This window comes from Oncorhynchus tshawytscha, linkage group LG04 (genome assembly GCF_018296145.1).
Source record: "Oncorhynchus tshawytscha isolate Ot180627B linkage group LG04, Otsh_v2.0, whole genome shotgun sequence".
Classification (NCBI taxonomy): domain Eukaryota; kingdom Metazoa; phylum Chordata; class Actinopteri; order Salmoniformes; family Salmonidae; genus Oncorhynchus; species Oncorhynchus tshawytscha.
This window is the reverse complement of record NC_056432.1, coordinates 2639471-2661970: the sequence shown is the minus strand read 5'-3', so window position 1 is coordinate 2661970 and position 22500 is coordinate 2639471. Positions and strand designations below refer to the sequence as shown.

General features: G+C 44.5%; 1 protein-coding gene across 3 annotated transcripts in view; it reads right to left on the bottom strand.

Moving 5' to 3' along the window:
- The window catches only part of parp8 (poly (ADP-ribose) polymerase family, member 8), a 93863-nt gene extending 77921 nt beyond the window's left edge, over nucleotides 1-15942 (bottom strand). The window contains exons 1-2 of one of the 3 annotated variants that reach the window (XM_042320224.1): nucleotides 15222-15942; nucleotides 13621-13675 (exon numbers count right to left, since the gene is read on the bottom strand). In XM_042320224.1, coding sequence (XP_042176158.1) covers nucleotides 13621-13675; nucleotides 15222-15312 — 146 coding nt within the window. In that variant the 5' untranslated portion in view covers nucleotides 15313-15942. The remainder of the gene's footprint in view (nucleotides 1-13620; nucleotides 13676-15221) is intronic. The other 2 variants (XM_042320225.1, XM_042320226.1) reach the window with 2 other exon arrangements.
- Nucleotides 15943-22500: the final 6558 nt, after the last annotated feature.

The following is a 22500-nucleotide window of genomic DNA, read 5'->3' as shown; positions in this document are numbered from 1 at the left end:
TGCTTCGAAACAAGGAACTGGTTGATTTACCACTGTGGCTAAGGCTATAAATAGCTTCATGGCCTCTGTCTAGTAAGAACCATCACTAGTGCTGAGCGACTAGTGCTTTTTGATGTTGTTTCGGTTTTGGTTATTATTATTACAAAATAATCACGCTATTTGATTTAGATAAATTAAAAAACAAAACATTCACTACATTATCAAATAATGACATTTCAATGATTTTAGAGATTTCTTTTTTTTTTAAATTGAATTTCCAAAAGCAAAAACAGTGAACATTTAATTGCCAAAACATTGAAAATATTCCATTGTGTCTGTCAGGTCCACATTGGGTAGACATCCATAGAGAAAGAGTAAATTACTATTAAATAATACAATATTTCAGTTATCATATTATTTCGGTCTGATTTTATGACTTTATCATTTTTCATTCCTTAAAGTCATCATCTCATCTCTACCCAGGCAGTAGCAGTCAGCCAGACAGTTATCTCTGTTCACCCCATACTGTACTGTCTGTTGTCATCCTATTTAGCTAGTCTGCCTAAGTATGCTGCTGTCTGACCAAATCATTTGACTAGTTCTTCAAAGTAGAACTAGTCAATCAATCAATCAATCCCTATACCAGTCTGCTGTTCCCACATGCTTCAAGAGGGCCACCATTGTTCCTGTTCCCAAGAAAGCTAAGGTAACTTAGCACTGGGGCCCCACAACGGTGCGTTCTGAGCCCTCTCCTGTACTCCCTGTTCACCCACGACTGCGTGGCCACGCACGCCTCCAACTCAATCATCAAGTTTGCGGACGACACAACAGTGGTAGGCTTGATTACCAACAACGACGAGACGGCCTACAGGGAGGAGGTGAGGGCCCTCGGAGTGTGGTGTCAGGAAAATAACCTCACACTCAACGTCAACAAAACTAAGGAGATGATTGTGGACTTCAGGAAACAGCAGAGGGAACACCCCCTATCCACATCGATGGAACAGTAGTGGAGAGGGTAGCAAGTTTTAAGTTCCAAGGCATACACATCACAGACAAACTGAATTGGTCCACTCACACAGACAGCATCGTGAAGAAGGCGCACCAGCGCCTCTTCAACCTCAGGAGGCTGAAGAAATTCGGCTTGTCACCAAAAGCACTCACAAACTTCTACAGATGCACAATCGAGAGCATCCTGGTGGGCTGTATCACCGCCTGGTACGGCAACTGCTCCGCCCTCAACCGTAAGGCTCTCCAGAGGGTAGTGAGGTCTGCACAACGCATCACCGGGGGCAAACTACCTGCCCTCCAGGACACCTACACCACCCGATGTTACAGGAAGGCCATAAAGATCATCAAGGACATCAACCACCCGAGCCACTGCCTGTTCACCCCGCTATCATCCAGAAGGCGAGGTCAGTACAGGTGCATCAAAGCTGGGACCGAGAGACTGAAAAACAGCTTCTATCTCAAGGCCATCAGACTGTTAAACAGCCACCACTAACATTGAGTGGCTGCTGCCAACACACTGACACTGACACTGACTCAACTCCAGCCACTTTAATAATGGGAATTGATGGGAAATGATGTAAATATATCACTAGCCACTTTAAACAATGCTACCTTATATAATGTTTACATACCCTACATTATTCATCTCATATGCATACGTATATACTGTACTCTATATCATCGACTGCATCCTTATGTAATACATGTATCACTAGCCACTTTAACTATGCCACTTTGTTTACATACTCATCTCATATGTATATACTGTACTCGATATCAGCTACTGTATCTTGCCTATGCTGCTCTGTACCATCACTCATTCATATATCCTTATGTACATATTCTTTATCCCCTTACACTGTGTATAAGACAGTAGTTTTGGAATTGTTAGTTAGATTACTTGTTGGTTATTACTGCATTGTCGGAACTAGAAGCACAAGCATTTCGCTACACTCGCATTAACATCTGCTAACCATGTGTATGTGACAAATAAAATTTTATTTGATTTGATTTGAAGTAGATAAGACATACTTTCACGAACTGTCTCAGTCCCTCATTGTTGTGTTGTGTGTGGTCTGTGTGTATCTAACATAACGTAGCAGGTGTTAAAGTGTATCCGTCCAGAGATCTGTATATAATGACGAGATGCTCATGTCTCCTCCCTAACAAATGGGAGTCGCTGTCCCAAGGTGGGAATGCAGGGAACTTGCTTAGGTCCAAAATAAGCCCATAGATACGCATTGTGCTTATTATGGACAGATTTTGGCTTGAGTTAAATCTCTCGGTTCGCCTCTTCCTCTCTGACCTGCCTGAGCCGTCAATTACTGCCGGAATAGATTATGGTCATTGTAACAAGTATACCCATAACATGATGCAGCCATCACTATGCTTGAAAATATGGAGAGTAGGACTCAATAATGTGTTGTATTGGATTTGCCCCAAACATAACATTTTGTATTCAGGACAAAAAGTGAATTGCTTTGCCAATTTGTTTACAGTGTTTATTTTAGTGCCTTGTTGCAAACAGGATGCATGTTTTGTCATATTTTTATTCTGAACAGGCTTCCTTCTTTTCACTCTGTAAATTAGGTTATTATTGTGGAGTAACTACAATGTTGTTGATCCATCCTCAGTTTTCTCCTATCACTCTGTAACTGTTTTAAAGTCACCATTGACCTCATAGTGAAATCCCTGAGAAGTTTCCTTCCTCTCCGGCAACTGAGTTAGGAAGGACGCCTGTATCTTTGTAGTGACTGGGTGTATTGATACACCATCCAAAGTGTAATTAATAACTTCACCCTCAAAGGGATATTCAATGTCTGTTTTTATTTTTTTTACCCATCTACCAATAGGTGCCCTTCTTTGTGAGGCATTGGAAAACCTCCCTGGTCTTTGTGGTTGAATCTGTGTTTGTAATTCACTACTCGACCGAGGGACCTTACAGATAATTAAATGTGTGGGGTACAGAGATGAGGTAGTCATTCAAAAAGTATGTTAAACACTATTATTGTACACAGAGTGAGTCCATGCAACTTATTATGTGACTTGTTAAGCAAATATTTACTCCTGAACATATTTAGGCTTCCCATAAGAAAGAGGTTGAATCTTTAAAGACTCAATAAATTTCAAATTTTAATTTTGTATTAATTTGTACAAATTTCGAAAAACATAATTCCACTTTGACATGATGGGGGTATTGTGTGTAGAGGCCAGTGACCAAACATCTAAATGTAATTCATTTTAAATTCAGGCTGTAACAAAATGTGTTGAAAGTCAAGGTCTATACCAGGCGGTGTCGGAGGAAGGCCCTAAAAATAAAGACTGCAGCCACCCTAGTCATAGACAGCCACCCTGGTCATAGACAGCCACCCTGGTCATAGACAGCCACCCTGGTCATAGACAGCCACCCTGGTCATAGACAGCCACCCTAGTCATAGACAGCCACCCTGGTCATAGACAGCCACCTGGTCATAGACAGCCACCCTGGTCATAGACAGCCACCCTGGTCATAGACAGGTCACCCTGGTAGACAGCCACCCTGGTCATAGACAGCCACCCTGGTCATAGACAGCCACCCTGGTCATAGACAGCCACCCTAGTCATAGACAGCCACAGCCACCCTGGTCATAGACAGCCACCCTGGTCATAGACAGCCACCCTGGTCATAGACAGCCACCCTAGTCATAGACAGCCACCCTGGTCATAGACAGCCACCTGGTCATAGACAGCCACCCTGGTCATAGACAGCCACCCTGGTCATAGACAGCCACCCTAGTCATAGACAGCCACCCTAGTCATAGACAGCCACCCTGGTCATAGACAGCCACCCTGGTCATAGACAGCCACCCTGGTCATAGACAGCCACCCTGGTCATAGACAGCCACCCTAGTCATAGACAGCCACCCTGGTCATAGACAGCCACCCTGGTCATAGACAGCCACCCTAGTCTAGACAGCCACCCTGGTCATAGACAGCTGGTCATAGACAACAGTCATAGACAGCCACCCTAGTCATAGACAGCCAAGTCATAGACAGACTGGTCATAGACAGCCACAGTCATAGACAGCCAATCAAACCCTGGTCATAGACTCTCTGCAGACTCGGGCGCCAAGTCTAGGTCCAAGAGGCTTCTAAACAGCTTCTACATCCAAGCCATAAGACCCCTAATCAAATGGCTACCCCATCCCCCCTCCCCCACTCCCCCACTGCTGCTAATCTCTGTTATTATCTATGCATAGTCACAAATAACTCTAAATACATGAACATATTGTCTCAACTACCTCGACACCGGTGCCCCCGCACATTGACACAGTACCGGTACCCCCTGTATATAGCCTCCACATTGACTCTGTACCGTAACACCCTGTATATAGCCTCCACATTGACTCTGTACCGTAACACCCTGTATATAGCCTCCAGATTGACTCTGTACCGTAACACCCTGTATATAGCCTCAACATTGACTCTGTACCGTAACACCCTGTATATAGCCTCCAGGTTGACTCTGTACCGTAACACCCTGTATATAGCCTCAACATTGACTCTGACGTAACAGTATATAGCCTCCAGGTTGACTCTGTACCCCCCTGTATATAGCCTCCACATTGACTCTGTACCGGTACCCCCTGTATATAGCCTCCACATTGACACAGTACCGGTTCCCCCTGTATATAGCCTCCACATTGACTCTGTACCGTAACACCCTGTATATAGCCTCCACATTGACTCTGTACCGGTAACACCCTGTATATAGCCTAGCCCCAGGTTGACTCTGTACCGTAACACCCTGTATATAGCCTCCACATTGACTCTGTACCGGTAACCCCTGTATATAGCCTCCACATTGACACTGTACCGGTAACCCCCTGTATATAGCCTCCACATTGACTCTGTACCGTAACACCCTGTATATAGCCTCCACATTGACTCTGTACCGTAACACCCTGTATATAGCCTCCACATTGACTCTGTACCGTAACACCCTGTATATAGCCTCCACATTGACACTGTACCGGTACCCCCTGTATATAGCCTCCACATTGACTCTGTACCGTAACCCCTGTATATAGCCTCCACATTGACTCTGTACCGTACCCTGTATATAGCCTCCACATTGACACTGTACCGGTACCCCCTGTATATAGCCTCCACATTGACTCTGTACCAGTACCCCTGTATATAGCCTCCACATTGACTCTGTACCGTAACCCCTGTATATAGCCTCCACATTGACTCTGTACCGTAACACCCTGTATATAGCCTCCACTCACATTGACTCTGTACCGTAACACCCTGTATATAGCCTCCACATTGACTCTGTACCGTAATACCCTGTATATAGCCTCCACATTGACTCTGTACCGGTACCCCCTGTATATAGCCTCCACATTGACTCTGTACCGGTTCCCCCTGTATATAGCCTCCACATTGACTCTGTACCGGTACCCCCTGTATATAGCCTCCACATTGACTCTGTACCGTAACACCCTGTATATAGCCTCCACATTGACTCTGTACCGTAACACCCTGTATATAGCCTCCACATTGACTCTGTACCGGTAACCCCTGTATATAGCCTCCACATTGACTCTGTACCGTAACACCCTGTATATAGCCTCCACATTGACTCTGTACCGTAACACCCTGTATATAGCCTCCACATTGACTCTGTACCGTAACACCCTGTATATAGCCTCCACATTGACTCTGTACCGTAACACCCTGTATATAGCCTCCACATTGACTCTGTACCGGTACCCCCTGTATATAGCCTCCACATTGACTCTGTACCGGTTCCCCCTGTATATAGCCTCCACATTGACTCTGTACCGGTACCCCCTGTATATAGCCTCCACATTGACTCTGTACCGTAACACCCTGTATATAGCCTCCACATTGACTCTGTACCGGTAACCCCTGTATATAGCCTCCACATTGACTCTGTACCGTAACACCCTGTATATAGCCTCCACATTTACTCTGTCCCGTAACACCCTGTATATAGCCTCCACATTGACTCTGTACCGTAACACCCTGTATATAGCCTCCACATTGACTCTGTACCATAATACCCTGTATATAGCCTCCACATTGACTCTGTACCGTAACACCCTGTATATAGCCTCCACATTGACTCTGTACCGTAACACCCTGTATATAGCCTCCACATTGACTCTGTACCGTAACAACCTGTATATAGCCTCCACATTAACTCTGTACCGTAACACCCTGTATATAGCCTCCACATTGACTCTGTACCGGTACCCCCTGTATATAGCCTCCACATTGACTCTGTACTGGTACCCCTGTATATAGCCTCCACATTGACTCTGTACCGTAACACCCTGTATATAGCCTCCACATTGACTCTGTACCGTAATACCCTGTATATAGACTCCACATTGACTCTGTACCGGTACCCCTGTATATAGCCTCCACATTGACACAGTACCGGTTCCCCCTGTATATAGCCTCCACATTGACTCTGTACCGTAACACCCTGTATATAGCCTCCACATTGACTCTGTACCGGTACCCCCTGTTTATAGCCTCCACATTGACTCTGTACCGGTACCCCCTGTATATAGCCTCCACATTGACTCTGTACCGGTACCCCTGTATATAGCCTCCACTTTGACTCTGTACCCATAACACCCTGTATATAGCCTCCACTTTGACTATTGACTCTGTACCGGTACCCCCCTGTATATAGCCTCCACATTGACTCTGTACCGTAACACCCTGTATATAGCCTCCACATTGACTCTGTACCGTAACACCCTGTATATAGCCTCCACATTGACTCTGTACCGTAACACCCTGTATATAGCCTCCACATTGACTCTGTACCGTAACACCCTGTATATAGCCTCCACATTGACTCTGTACCGGTTCCCCCTGTATATAGCCTCCACATTGACTCTGTACTGGTACCCCCTGTATATAGCCTCCACATTGACTCTGTACCGTAACACCCTGTATATAGCCTCCACATTGACTCTGTACCGTAATACCCTGTATATAGACTCCACATTGACTCTGTACCGGTACCCCCTGTATATAGCCTCCACATTGACACAGTACCGGTTCCCCCTGTATATAGCCTCCACATTGACTCTGTACCGGTACCCCCTGTATATAGCCTCCACATTGACTCTGTACCGGTACCCCCTGTTTATAGCCTCCACATTGACTCTGTACCGGTACCCCCTGTATATAGCCTCCACATTGACTCTGTACCGGTACCCCCTGTATATAGCCTCCACTTTGACTCTGTACCCATAACACCCTGTATATAGCCTCCACTTTGACTATTGACTCTGTACCGGTACCCCCCTGTATATAGCCTCAACATTGACTCTGTACCGTAATACCCTGTATATAGCCTCCACATTGACTCTGTACCGTAATACCCTGTATATAGCCTCCACATTGACTCTGTACCTGTACCCCCGGTATATAGCCTCCACGTTGACTCTGTACCGGTACCCCCTGTATATAGCCTCCATATTGACTCTGTACCGGTTCCCCCTGTATATAGCCTCCACATTGACTCTGTACCGGTATCCCCTGTATATAGCCTCCACATTGACTCTGTACCGTAACACCCTGTATATAGCCTCCACATTGACTCTGTACCGTAACACCCTGTATATAGCCTCCACATTGACTCTGTACCGTAACACCCTGTATATAGCCTCCACATTGACTCTGTACCGTAACACCCTGTATATAGCCTCCACATTGACTCTGTACCGTAACACCCTGTATATAGCCTCCACATTGACTCTGTACCGTAACACCCTGTATATAGCCTCCACATTGACTCTGTACCGTAACACCCTGTATATAGCCTCCACATTGACTCTGTACCGGTCCCCCTGTATATAACCTCCACATTGACTCTGTACCGTAACAACCTGTATATAGCCTCCACATTGACTCTGTACCGGTACCCCCTGTATATAGCCTCCACATTGACTCTGTACCGGTTCCCCCTGTTTATAGCCTCCACATTGACTCTGTACCGTAACACCCTGTATATAGCCTCCACATTGACTCTGTACCGTAACACCCTGTATATAGCCTCCACATTGACTCTGTACCGTAACACCCTGTATATAGCCTCCACATTGACTCTGTACCGTAACACCCTGTATATAGCCTCCACATTGACTCTGTACCGGTTCCCCCTGTATATAACCTCCACATTGACTCTGTACCGTAACACCCTGTATATAGCCTCCACATTGACTCTGTACCGGTACCCCCTGTATATAGCCTCCACATTGACTCTGTACCGGTTCCCCCTGTTTATAGCCTCCACATTGACTCTGTACCGGTACCCCCTGTATATAGCCTCCACATTGACTCTGTACCAGTACCCCCTGTATATAGCCTCCACATTGACTCTGCCCAGTACCCCTGTATATAGCCTCCACATTGACTCTGTACCGGTTCCCCCTGCATATAGCCTCCACATTGACTCTGTACCAGTACCCCCTGTATATAGCCTCCACATTGACTCTGTACCGGTACCCCCTGCAATTCTGTTACTGGGTGTACAATCATACTCCACTTACTGTACTTCCAATAACTAAATGACATTTGTTATAACTCCAGGTGTGATGTCATAGCTGACACCTCATTATTCTGTCTGCTGACATCGTTGAATCTTAATTCAGAGTAGATGTTTTAAGAGTTTTTGGAATACGTGGTCACATAAAAACCTGAGGGACATTTTACAGTAATTTTACAGTAAGTTTTACAGTAAGTTTTACAGTAAGTTTTACAGTAAGTTTGCACAGTTCTTCCAGTAAACGTGTTCTTGTGTAAAAGGTTCCGTGTAAATTGTTAAAAGTAGTCCTTGTGCATAGAGTTGTGTGGTTTTTAAACATTGAAATTAATGTTTTTGTTTGGCATTCATTTAAATAGAAGAAATCTGAGTCTCAGCGCAATTCTGTTTCCTGTGGAATTACCCAGCAACAACCACAGGAGATGGTGGCATTTCCTTCAGTAAGCAAAACCAACACACAGACACAGACTAACACACAAACACACACGGTACGCAAGTCATGAGAGGTGTACACTTACGTGATAAATCCCGAGAAGCCAGTGTTTAAAGGATATATTGGCATGGGTGTGGTTAGGCCAGAGATGGAGTTGAGGTTTGACAAACCGTGCCAATATGTCCTCCAAACACCGGCTTCTCAGGCATCATCACTTTTATACGACGGGTTAACCAACATATTCAAATAATGATTCACATATTTTCATTAAAAACATAATTTTGTTGAATGTATTCATATTATTTCATCCTTCCACAAGATTTTAGTCCCGACACAAATCTAGGGTCGCTACCCAAGGGGGCTGGTTGTTCGTTCTATCAGTTCTGTGCCAGTGTAACGGATGTGAAACGGCTAGCTAGTTAGCGGTGCGCGCTAAATAGCGTTTCAATCGGTTACGTCACTTGCTCTGAGACATTGAAGTAGTAGTTCCCCTTGCTCTGCAAGGGCTGTGGTTTTTGTGGTGCGATGGGTAACGATGCTTTGTGGGTGACTGTTGTTGATGTGTGCAGAGGGTCCCTGGTTCGCGCCCGGGTATGGGCGAGGGGACGGTCTAAAGTTATACGGTTACACCAGAGACGCGACCCAGTCGTTCAGTCTTTTTGTTCTGTATCTATGGACGAGACCCAGTCGTTCAGTCTTTTTGTTCTGTATCTATGGACGCGACCCAGTCGTTCAGTCTTTTTGTTCTGTATCTATGGACGCGACCCAGTCGTTCAGTCTTTTTGTTCTGTATCTATGGACGAGACCCAGTCGTTCAGTCTTTTTGTTCTGTATCTATGGACGCGACCCAGTCGTTCAGTCTTTTTGTTCTGTATCTATGGACGCTGACCCAGTCGTTCAGTCTTTTTGTTCTGTATCTATGGACGCGACCCAGTCGTTCAGTCTTTTTGTTCTGTATCTATGGACTTACTGACCCAGTCTCAGTCATTTTTTGTTCTGTATCTATGGACGCGACCCAGTCGTTCAGTCTTTTGTTCTGTATCTATGTCGTTCAGTCTTTTTGTTCTGTATCTATGGACGCGACCCAGTTTTCAGTCTTTTTGATCTGTATCTATGGACGTTTTACAGTAACCCAGTCGTTCAGTCTTTTTGTTCTGTATCTATGGATTGTTAAAACCCAGTCGTTCAGTCTTTTTGATCTGTATCTATGGACAATTCTGTTTCCTGTGGAATTACCCAGCAACAACCAATGACCCAGTCGTTCAGTCTTTTTGTTCTGTATCTATGGACGCGACCCAGGAGTTGGTCTTTTTGTTCTGTATCTATGGACGTGACCCAGTCGTTCAGTCTTTTTGTTCTGTATCTCTGGACGCGACCCAGTCGTTCAGTCTTTTTGTTCTGTATCTATGGACGAGACCCAGTCGTTCAGTCAATTTTTGTTCTGTATCTATGGACGCGACAACCAGTCATATTTTCAGTCTTTTTGTTCTGTATCTATGGATTTCGACCCAGTCGTTCAGTCTTTTGTTCTGTATCTATGGACGAGACCTAGTTGTTCAGTCTTTTTGTTCTGTATCTATGGACGCGACCCAGTCGTTCAGTCTTTTTGTTCTGTATCTATGGACGCACCCAGTCGTTCAGTCTTTTTGTTCTGACCCAGTTGTTCAGTCTTTTTGTTCTGTATCTATGGACGCGACCCAGTCGTTCAGTCTTGTTGTTCTGTATCTATGGACGCGACCCAGTCGTTCAGTCTTTTGTTCTGTATCTATGGACGCGACCCAGTCGTTCAGTCTTTTTGTTCTGTATCTATGGACGCGACCCAGTCGTTCAGTCTTTTTTGTTCTGTATCTATGGACGCGACCCAGTCGTTCAGTCTTTTTGTTCTGTATCTATGGACGCGACCCAGTCGTTCAGTCTTTTTGCTCTGTATCTATGGACGCGACCCAGTCGTTAAGTCTTTTTGTTCTGTATCTATGGACGCGACCCAGTCGTTCAGTCTTTTTGCTCTGTATCTATGGACGCGACCCAGTCGTTCAGTCTTTTTGTTCTGTATCTATGGCAACCCAGTCGTTCATTCTAAATGATCCATTACCATACTGGCTGGCAACATTCTTATCCCTTGCTTGCTAGCTTTTCAACTATGGCTAATTTACAGTCAAAAAGTGCAGCCAGAATAACAACAAAGTTGCTGCATTTGCATTAGTTCAAGATGTTTTCTAGTGACATTTATTTGGACACATCCATAACAATGAGCTAATGAGGAGCGATTTCACCTGACATTGAAAATGTGCTCATTGTCAGGACACTGTTGTTCAGAGGAGCGAGCTAACAACACAGCTTACAACACAGCTAACACAATCACTTCAAACTGAAACTGGAAAGACTACAAACTAGCTGCACTTTGTTTCATTTTACCTTATTTAAATTTACATTTCTTTGTATATATCCATAAAAATGATGCCAGCCGATTCATGATTTTGACTGTCTGAGAAACGCTGCCTTCCCGTCTGTCTCGTCTCGACTCCTGACACGTTCATTACTATGGGACAGCTGGAGATTGAATTTGGACATTGAAACAATGTTGCAAATGTCGGAGAGACAGAAAACAAGGTTTATACAAATCTCCACTTTTGAAAACTAAATGTTAATTTAAAAGAAATGTGAGATAATGTCGAGATGCTTTTTACAGTGGATATCAAGTTTACAAAATGCCTGGCTGGGCTGATGAGACAGTGGATTGCACAGTCAGATGGAACAGAGCAAATAGGCATTTTAACATCATACATTTAGCTGGTGGTAACTTGTGGAATAGACACCAGCTGGAATGTGGTTTTAACCAATCAGGATCAGACCCACTCGCTGTATAAACACACACACACACACGCACCAACTTGCATGAGGTGTACACACACACCCCTAAACACACACACACACAGACACATCACACACTGGGGTGTATCAATGGTACAGAATGAATAGCCCAGTAGGATACTGTGTGTCAATGGTACAGAATGAATGGCCCAGTAGGATACTGTGTGTCAATGGTACAGAATGAATGGCCCAGTAGGATACTGTGTATCAATGGTACAGAATGAATGGCCCAGTAGGATACTGTGTATCAATGGTACAGAATGAATGGCCCAGTAGGATACTGTGTATCAATGGTACAGAGTAGGACACAGTGTATCAATGGTACAGCGTAGGATACTGTGTATCAATGCTACAGAATGAATGGCCCAGTAAGATACTATGTATCAATGGTACAGAGTAGGACACAGTGTATCAATGGTACAGATTAGGATACTGTGTATCAATGGTACAGAATGAAAGGTCCAGTAGGATACAGTTTTATCAATGGCACAGAATGAATGGCCCAGTAGGACACAGTGTATCAATGGTACAGAATGATTGGCCGAGTAGGAACACAGTGTATCAATGGTACAGGATGAATGGCCCAGTAAGACACCGTGTATCAATGCTACAGAATGAATGGCCCAGTAAGATACTATGTATCAATGGTACAGAGTAGGACACAGTGTATCAATGGTACAGATTAGGATACTGTGTATCAATGGTACAGAATGAAAGGTCCAGTAGGATACAGTTTTATCAATGGCACAGAATGAATGGCCCAGTAGGACACAGTGTATCAATGGTACAGAATGATTGGCCGAGTAGGAACACAGTGTATCAATGGTACAGGATGAATGGCCCAGTAAGACACCGTGTATCAATGGTACAGAATGAATGGCCCAGTAGGACACAGTGTATCAATGGTACAGCATAAATGGCCCAGTAGGACACAGTGTGTCAATGGTACAGAATAAATGGCCCAGTAGGACACAGTGTGTCAATGGTACAGAATAAATGGCCCAGTAGGATACAGTGTATCAATGGTACAGAATAAATGGCCCAGTAGGACACAGTGTGTCAATGGTACAGAATAAATGGCCCAGTAGAATACAGTGTATCAATGGTACAGAATAGATGGCCCAGTAGGACACAGTGTGTTCATGGTAAATAATAAATGGCCCAGTAGGATACAGTGTATCAATGGTACAGAATAAATGGCCCAGTAGGACACCGTGTATCATTGGTACAGAATAAATGGCCCAGTAGGATACAGTGTATCAATGGTACAGAATAGATGGCCCAGTAGGACAGTGTGTTCATGGTAAATAATAAATGGCCCAGTAGGATACAGTGTATCAATGGTACAGAATAGATGGCCCAGTAGGACACAGTGTGTCAATGGTACAGAATAAATGGCCCAGTAGAATACAGTGTATCAATGGTACAGAATAGATGGCCCAGTAGGACACAGTGTGTTCATGGTAAATAATAAATGGCCCAGTAGGATACAGTGTATCAATGGTACAGAATAAATGGCCCAGTAGGACACTGTGTATCATTGGTACAGAATAAATGGCCCAGTAGGATACAGTGTATCATTGGTACAGAATAAATGGCCCAGTAGGATACAGTGTATCATTGGTACAGAATAAATGGCCCAGTAGGACACAGTGTGTTCATGGTAAATAATAAATGGCCCAGTAGGATACAGTTTAATCAATGGCACAGAATGAATGAATGATGTCAACAATCTAAGAACGTTGTACTGTACCTTCTGGAGCCTTTGGAATAAGTGAAGGTGAAGGTGGCGTCAGTATATCTGAAATCTGAAATCAATAAGAGGGGAAATAGAACCGGTCAGAACGGAAATCAAGAAGAGGGGAAATAGAACCGGTCAGAACGGAAATCAATAAGAGGGGAAATAGAACCGGTCAGAACGGAAATCAATAAGAGGGGAAATAGAACCGGTGAGAACGGAAATCAATAAGAGGGGAAATAGAACCGGTCAGAACGGAAATCAAGAAGAGGGTTATTATCCACTACTACACAATGGCAAGATACAACCACAGGGAGAGAAGGAAAAAAATCCCTTCAACAAACGCAGTTTCCATGGCAACATCAAAAGGGGTTCCACTGACTGACCAAATATGTAAAGGAGCATAAATTGTCAGACAATATCACATTTACACAACCGTTACGTTATGTCCGGTTGAAATGTAACGTCAATAGGCAAATGGACCAGTCGGGCTGGTGTCTTCAATATGTCTGTCTGTCTGTCATATTCTGTAGGGATGTTTAGCCAAAGCCTGTCATATTCTGTAGGGATGTTTAGCCAAAGCCTGTCATATTCTGTAGGGATGTTTAGCCAAAGCCTGTCATATTCTGTAGGGATGTTTAGCCAAAGCCTGTCATATTCTGTAGGGATGTTTAGCCAAAGCCTGTCATATTCTGTAGGGATGTTTAGCCAAAGCCTGTCATATTCTGTAGGGATGTTTAGCCAAAGCCTGTCATATTCTGTAGGGATGTTTAGCCAAAGCCTGTCATATTCTGTAGGGATGTTTAGCCAAAGCCTGTCATATTCTGTAGGGATGTTTAGCCAAAGCCTGTCATATTCTGTAGGGATGTTTAGCCAAAGCCTGTCATATTCTGTAGGGATGTTTAGCCAAAGCCTGTCATATTCTGTAGGGATGTTTAGCCAAAGCCTGTCATATTCTGTAGGGATGTTTAGCCAAAGCCTGTCATATTCTGTAGGGATGTTTAGCCAAAGCCTGTCATATTCTGTAGGGATGTTTAGCCAAAGCCTGTCATATTCTGTAGGGATGTTTAGCCAAAGCCTGTTGTCATCATGACAAGAATATTAATCTATTCCTATTTCTCTTCATGTGAAATAATGATCATCATTTCAAACTATCCGTATCAAGGCCTACAAATGTTTTGCCAGACAAAAATGTAATGATAGACTATAATGGTGTCTGGGTTTTCCCAATTTAATCATCAAACACAGCTATCGAATGCAATTATTTAGGCCTAATGATTAGATTAATTTGTTGATGATATTGACAACTGTCAAGTCTAGAAGATGCTTATGTTATTGAGGGCAGTGATGTAAAATTATAGACTATAATGGTATCTGGGTTTTCCCAATTTAATCATCAAACACAGCTATCGAATGCAATTATTTAGGCCTAATGATTAGATTAATTTGTTAATGATATTGACAACTGTCAGGTCTAGAAGATGCTATTGCTATTGAAGGCAGTGATGTAAAATGAGTGTGTTCCTCAACATACACTAGACCACATAACCTAACGGTTGGAACACACCACTACCACCACTGACTAACTACACACACACACACACACACACACTCACCAGAGAAAAGGCAGTCTTTCTCTGCCTTGCTCCTTTGAATTACGATGTTGACGTCTTTTTGTATTCTCTCTTGTCTTGAACACATCCCCATGAAATAAACCCCACGGGAATGGCTTCTCTGTTTTAATAAGCGAGAAATAAGATCCCATCAAATGACTTGATGTATTTCCAGTGAAACTGACATTTGCAATGGAGCGTGGATGGCTGAGCAGGCTGGTTGAGACGGCTTTCGTTATATTCCAGGTGTTTTGTCGGATTCGTTTCAACTCGTACGGGATATCATCTCGGATAACAATAGATTATGATAGGCCTAATATGCAGCGGGAGCAGGAATCGGCAGTAGTTCCGCACCTCGTTGGATTTCATAAAGACAGCCTGTTTTACACCGGAAGCCCCAGTCTCCACTCTTCATCACTGTGCACGGTTCAACCTTCCTAGCAATGGCGATTTCGAAAGCTACGGGATAGAAAGCTCGACCGGTCTTAAATTGAAACCAACATCGTTTGCGCGGTTTTATTATATCTAGAGATGAACAAAACAGAGGATCTCGAATAGTAAACTTTGCCAGATGCTGCCCGTGGAATCAACAGCCGACAGTTCCCGTCCGTGTACAATAAACTATGCTGATGTCAGAGCGTGTCATCCACTCATCTATTTGTCAGATTGTCACGGATTGGAAGGAAGTGTAAACTCATAGTGTGACTTCATCCACGAGAGAGCTATGGACAGAGAGAATAAACGATGCTATTACGAAGGGCATGTGATGCACGCCTGAATATGTCCCGTATAAACAGCCTACCTACCCATCAACCCAAGAAACTGCTCATAGCTTTCTAACGTTTCCAACCAGGATTCGGGGAGACCTACAGTGACATAGTAAATGTAAACAAGGGACACTCCTATTAGTAAAACACATTACATTTCGGTATGGTATGCGTTCATTTGTGGATGTCCATCAACCTTATGGTGTGATATGTTTTAAATTGCAATTCATACAATACAGTATGTCACACATTTTCTGAAATGTACAATATGTTACGATTTCCAATTAACATTAGCTAGATGGCTAATTCTAACATGAACTAGGTGGTTAATGTTAGCTATGCTAGGGATTAGGGCTAAGGGGTTTAAGGTTAGTGGAAGGGTTAGCTAACATGCTAAGTAGTTGTTAATTAGCTAAAATGCTAAAGTTGTCCATGATGAGATTCAAAACACGCAACATTTAGGTTGCTAGACGTTTGCGTTATATTGCCCGTCCATCAATGTCAACGTCAATGACATGTTCCACTCATTTCCAGGAATGCCTGAATAAGTACATCCGTTTTGTGAGGTTTGTGTGTGTTTATGTGTGTGTGTGAGAGAGATGTTTGAGAACAGCCGTACAGAAGCCAGTAGCTGCTGGGTGAGCTGTTGACAGCATTAATGACAGAGACCAGGGCTGAGTAGGTTTGTCATGTCCGCCCACACAACAGTCGGCCAGGCTGAAACACTAAACAATCAGTACTGTGTCCAATTCCTGCCTGCATGGCAGCACAAACCCAAAACCATTTCACCTGTTATTTAGAACCTGCTAAACATTTTACAGCACAGTAGGGAGGGGAGGAGGAGAGGAGAGGAGAGGAGAGGAGAGGAGACACGACACCACAGCTCCTCTCTACGGAACAGATGGTAGAATGTTCCCTCCACCACGTAAGCGGGTCACATCATCAAAGAAGTGTGTGTCGTGAGAGTGGATAGATAAATCTACTGCCCAGAGAAAACAGAGAGTGGATAGATAAATCTACTGCCCAGAGAAAACAGAGAGTGGATAGATAAATCTACTGCCCAGAGATAATCTACTGCCCAGAGAAAACAGAGAGTGGATAGATAAATCTACTGCCCAGAGAAAACAGAGAGTGGATAGATAAATCTACTGCCCAGAGATAATCCACTGCTCGGAGAAAACAGAGAGTGGATAGATAAATCTACTGCCCAGAGATAATCTACTGTCCAGAGAAAACAGAGAGTGGATAGATAAATCTACTGCCCAGAGAAAACAGAGAGTGGATAGATAAATCTACTGCCCAGAGAAAACAGAGAGTGGATAGATAAATCTACTGCCCAGAGAAAACAGAGAGTGGATAGATAAATCTACTGCCCAGAGAAAACAGAGAGTGGATAGATAAATCTACTGCCCAGAGAAAACAGAGAGTGGATAGATAAATCTACTGCCCAGAGATAATCTACTGCCCAGAGAAAACAGAGAGTGGATAGATAAATCTACTGCCCAGAGAAAACAGAGAGTGGATAGATAAATCTACTGCCCAGAGAAAACAGAGAGTGGATAGATAAATCTACTGCCCAGAGATAATCTACTGCCCAGAGAAAACAGAGTGGATAGATAAATCTACTGCCCAGAGAAAACAGAGAGTGGATAGATAAATCTACTGCCCAGAGATAATCTACTGCCCAGAGAAAACAGAGAGTGGATAGATAAATCTACTGCCCAGAGAAAACAGAGTGGATAATCTACTGCCCAGAGAAATCTACTGCCCAGATAAAACTAGTGGATAGATAAATCTACTGCCCAGAGAAAACGGAGAGTGGATAGATAAATCTACTGCCCAGAGATAATCTACTGCCCAGAGAAAACAGAGAGTGGATAGATAAATCTACTGCCCAGAGATAATCTACTGCCCAGAGAAAACAGAGAGTGGATAGATAAATCTACTGCCCAGAGAAAACAGAGAGTGGATAGATAAATCTACTGCCCAGAGATAATCTACTGCCCAGAGAAAACAGAGAGTGGATAGATAAATCTACTGCCCAGAGAAAACAGAGAGTGGATAGATAAATCTACTGCCCAGAGATAATCTACTGCCCAGAGAAAACAGAGAGTGGATAGATAAATCTACTGCCCAGAGATAATCTACTGCCCAGAGAAAACAGAGAGTGGATAGATAAATCTACTGCCCAGAGATAATCTACTGCCCAGAGAAAACAGAGAGTGGATAGATAAATCTACTGCCCAGGGATAATTTACTTCCCAGAGATAATCTACTGGTCAGAGATTTTGTAATTAATATGGATCTGCCAAGGCAGCAGCTATGCTTCCTGGGGTCCAGCAAAATGAAGGCAGTTATACAATTTTAAAAACATTACAATACATTCACAGATTTCACAACACACTGTGTGCCCTCAGGCCTCTACTCCACCACTACCACATATCTACAACACACTGTGTGCCCTCAGGCCTCTACTCCACCACTACCACATATCTACAACACACTGTGTGCCCTCAGGCCCCTCCTCCACCACTACCACATATCTACAACACACTGTGTGTCCTCAGGCCCCTACTCCACCACTACCACATATCTACAACACACTGTGTGTCCTCAGGCCCCTACTCCACCACTACCACATATCTACAACACACTGTGTTCCTCAGGCCCCTACTCCACCACTACCACATATCTACAACACACTGAGTGCCCTCAGGCCCCTACTCCACCACTACCACATATCTACAACACACTGTGTGCCCTCAGGCCCCTCCTCCACCACTACCACATATCTACATCACACTGTGTGCCCTCAGGCCCCTCCTCCACCACTACCACATATCTACAACACACTGTGTGCCCTCAGGCCCCTACTCCACCACTACCACATATCTACAACACACTGTGTGCCCTCAGGCCCCTACTCCACCACTACCACATATCTACAACACACTGTGTGCCCTCAGGCCCCTACTCCACCACTACCACATATCTACAACACACTGTGTGCCCTCAGGCCCCTACTCCACCACTACCACATATCTACAACACACTGTGTGCCCTCAGGCCCCTACTCCACCACTACCACATATCTACAACACACTGTGTGCCCTCAGGCCCCTACTCCACCACTACCACATATCTACAACACACTGTGTGCCCTCAGGCCCCTACTCCACCACTACCACATATCTATAAAATACCAAATCCATGCGTAAGTGTGTGTATAGAATATGTATAGAAGCTCTCTGTGTACATCCAAGGGTCAGCCGTGCTGCCCTGTTCTGAGCCAATTGCAATTTTCCTAAATTCCTCTTTGTGGCACCTGACCACACCTCCTGTAGGACCTGCCTTGTTGATAGTGCTGTTAAGAAGGTAGAAACTAGGGCCTGTAGGACCTGCCTTGTTGATAGTGCTGTTAAGAAGGTAGAAACTAGGACCTGCCTTGTTGATAGTGTTGTTAAGAAGGCAGAACAGTTTTATTATGGACAGACTTCTCCACATCTTAGCTACTGGGGTGAAAATGGAAAAGAGTTTCCTAGGGTTATAGGCAGAAGCCCTGTTCTGTAAGGTCGCAATGACTCACTCAGCCATGCAGCTGGAGGGGAGGGCCGAGACAGGAGGTAAGGGAACAGTGCGAGTCATAGGATGCGGAAAGGAAGGAGAGTAGGGTTCGAAGAGGCAGAATCAGGAGGGAGAAGGATTTAGCAATAGGGAAAGATGATACGATAGAAGAGGAGAGGAGAGAGTAGTGGGAGAGAGAGAGAGAGAGAGAGAGAGCGAAGATTACGACATCACATTACCGTCTGTGTAAGGGCTGAGTGGTTAGGGTTGGAGGAAAGGGAGACAGGAAAGGAAACTAAGTAATGATCAGAGACCTGGAGGGGAGTTGTGGTGAGATTAGTAGGAGAATAGCCTCTAATAACGACGAGGTCAAGCAAATTGCCTGCTTTGTGAGTGGGAGGGGACTCTGAAAGTGGGAGGGGACTGTGAAAGTGGGAGGGGACTGGGAAAGTGGGAGGGGACTGGGAAAGGGTGAGGTCAAAAGAGAGACAAGGAGGGGAAAGAGAGAAATGGAAATAAACTAATAGAAGGCAGTCGTCGGGAGGTTGAAGTCGCCAAGTATGAAGAGCCCTGAGCCATCGTCAGGAAATTGAGAAACTTGAGAAACTTGAGAAACTCTCCAAGGGAACCTGGTGGGCGATAGATGACAACACTGTTCAGCTCATTGAGAAACTCTCCAAGGGAACCTGGTGGGCGATAGATGACAACACTGTTCAGCTCATTGAGAAACTCTCCAAGGGAACCTGGTGGACGATAGATGACAACACTGTTCAGCTCATTGAGAAACTCTCCAAGGAAACCTGGTGGGCGATAGATGACAACAATGTTCAGCTTCAGTGGACAAGTGACAGCGACAGCATGGAATTCAAATGAGGAGATGGACAGTTCAGAGAGGTGAGGGAGGAGATGGACAGGTGAGAGAGGAGATGGACAGGGCAGAGGAGAGGTACATGTGACGGAGGAGATGGACAGGTCAAAGAGGAGATGAACAGGTGAGAGAGGAGATGGACAGGTCAGAGGAGAGGGACACATGACGGAGGAGATGGACAGGTGGAGAGGGAGATGGACAGGTGAGAGAGGAGATGGACAGGTGGCATAGGGAGATGGACAGGTAGGAGAGGAGATGGACAGGTGGGCATAGGGAGATGGACAGGTGGAAATAGGGAGATGGACAGGAGAGAGAGGAGATGGACAGGTGGCATAGGGAGATGGACAGGTAAGAGAGGAGATGGACAGGTGGAAAGAGGGAGAAAAGAGAAAATGTCCAGTTAGGAGAAATGAACAGCCCTGTGCCACCAGCATGACGACCAGACGCTGTCGGACTACAAGAGAAACATGTAGAGAGAGCAGCTGGATTAACCGTGCTCTCTGAGGTGATGTCTCCGTCACGGACAAAAAGTCAAGGGATTGAAGGGCAGAGATGAACTCAGCGTTATTGACCGCAGAACGGTAGTTCCAAAGGCTGCCGGAGACACAGAATTCCACGTGGGTTCACATTAGAAGGGTTGCAGCCAAGGGGCGGGGAGTGTCTGGAAAGCCTACAGGGAGAGGTGCGAACAGGAATAGAAAACACACACACGTAGTTGCAGAGTTTTTTTTCTTTATTTTTCCCGCTATATAGAGATACCCACACAATCCCAGACTTCACACAGGAGACTTCCTCATATTTCACAACAGCTGAAATAAATGCCATGTAGCGATTTTTAAACGAACATCCGAGGGCATTATGAAGGCTAACAACCTTCTCTGTGTGCTGTAAGGGATATTGCAGTTTCACACGCAGGACAGCATTGGAGTAGAAAACTATCTGAGTTTTGTGTGATGTTGTAGGTAGGCTGATCTTTGTAGCTGCTGCCTTATTGTAGAGCCACAGAAAAACACTGAAAAATTACACCAATACTTTGACTGCCTGTCTGCCTGTCTGCTTAGCCACGGTTTGCAATGATGATTAAAAAAAATAACATTACATTGCTAATTAGACTGCATGTCTGTGTCTTGCTTGTCGTGGATATGCTGCGTGGTAGCTCCCGAGTGGCGCAGCGGTCTAAGGCACTGCATCTCTATATACCACATTTCCAACAAGTCAGTTAGTCAAATTTCTGCCCTGCCAGAGTTGCCCCCGGTCAACTGTAAGGGCTGCTATTGTGAAGTGGAAACGTCTAGGAGCAACAACGGCTCAGCTGTGAAGTGGTAAGCCACACAAGCTCACAGAACGGGACCGTGAAGTGCTGGAGCGTGTAAAAATTGTCTGCCCTCTGATGTAACACTCACTACCGAGTTCCAAACTGCCTCTGGAAGTAAGTAATGTCAGAACTGTTCATCGGGGGGTTAATGAAATAGGTTTCCATGGCCGAGCAGCCGCACACAATCCTAACATAACAATGTGCAATGCCAAGTGTCAGCTGGAGTGGTGTAAAGCTCGCCGCCATTGGACTCTGGAGCAGTGGAAAAGTGTTCTCTGAAGTGATGAATCATGCTTCACCATCTGGCAGTCCAGACGGACGAATCTGGGTTTTGGTGGATGCCAGGAGTGCCAACTGTAAAGTTTGGTGGAGGAGGTATAATGGTCTGGGGCTGTTTTTCATGGTTCGGGCCCCTTAGTTCCAGTGAAGGGAAAACTTTTCTGCATACAATGACCTTCTAGAAGTTTCTGTTTTTCCAACTTTGTCACCTCAAAAAAAATTCTCAATTTAGGTCACGGAGAGGCTAGCGTTTGTTCGATTTAGTTGCCATGCCACCCATACCTAGGAAACCAATGAAGAAATGCATTGTCCTGCTTTTAGACTGAGATTTTACATTTTAAAAGGAGAAAATGTGTTTCTCGTCTGGCCTATTTGGAATCGCATGCAGACAATGATCAATACATGTAGTTGACACATTAAACAAATATGAAATGAAAATGCATTACTTTGATTGGTGCATTATAAATGATTTACGTTTGATTGATTCCC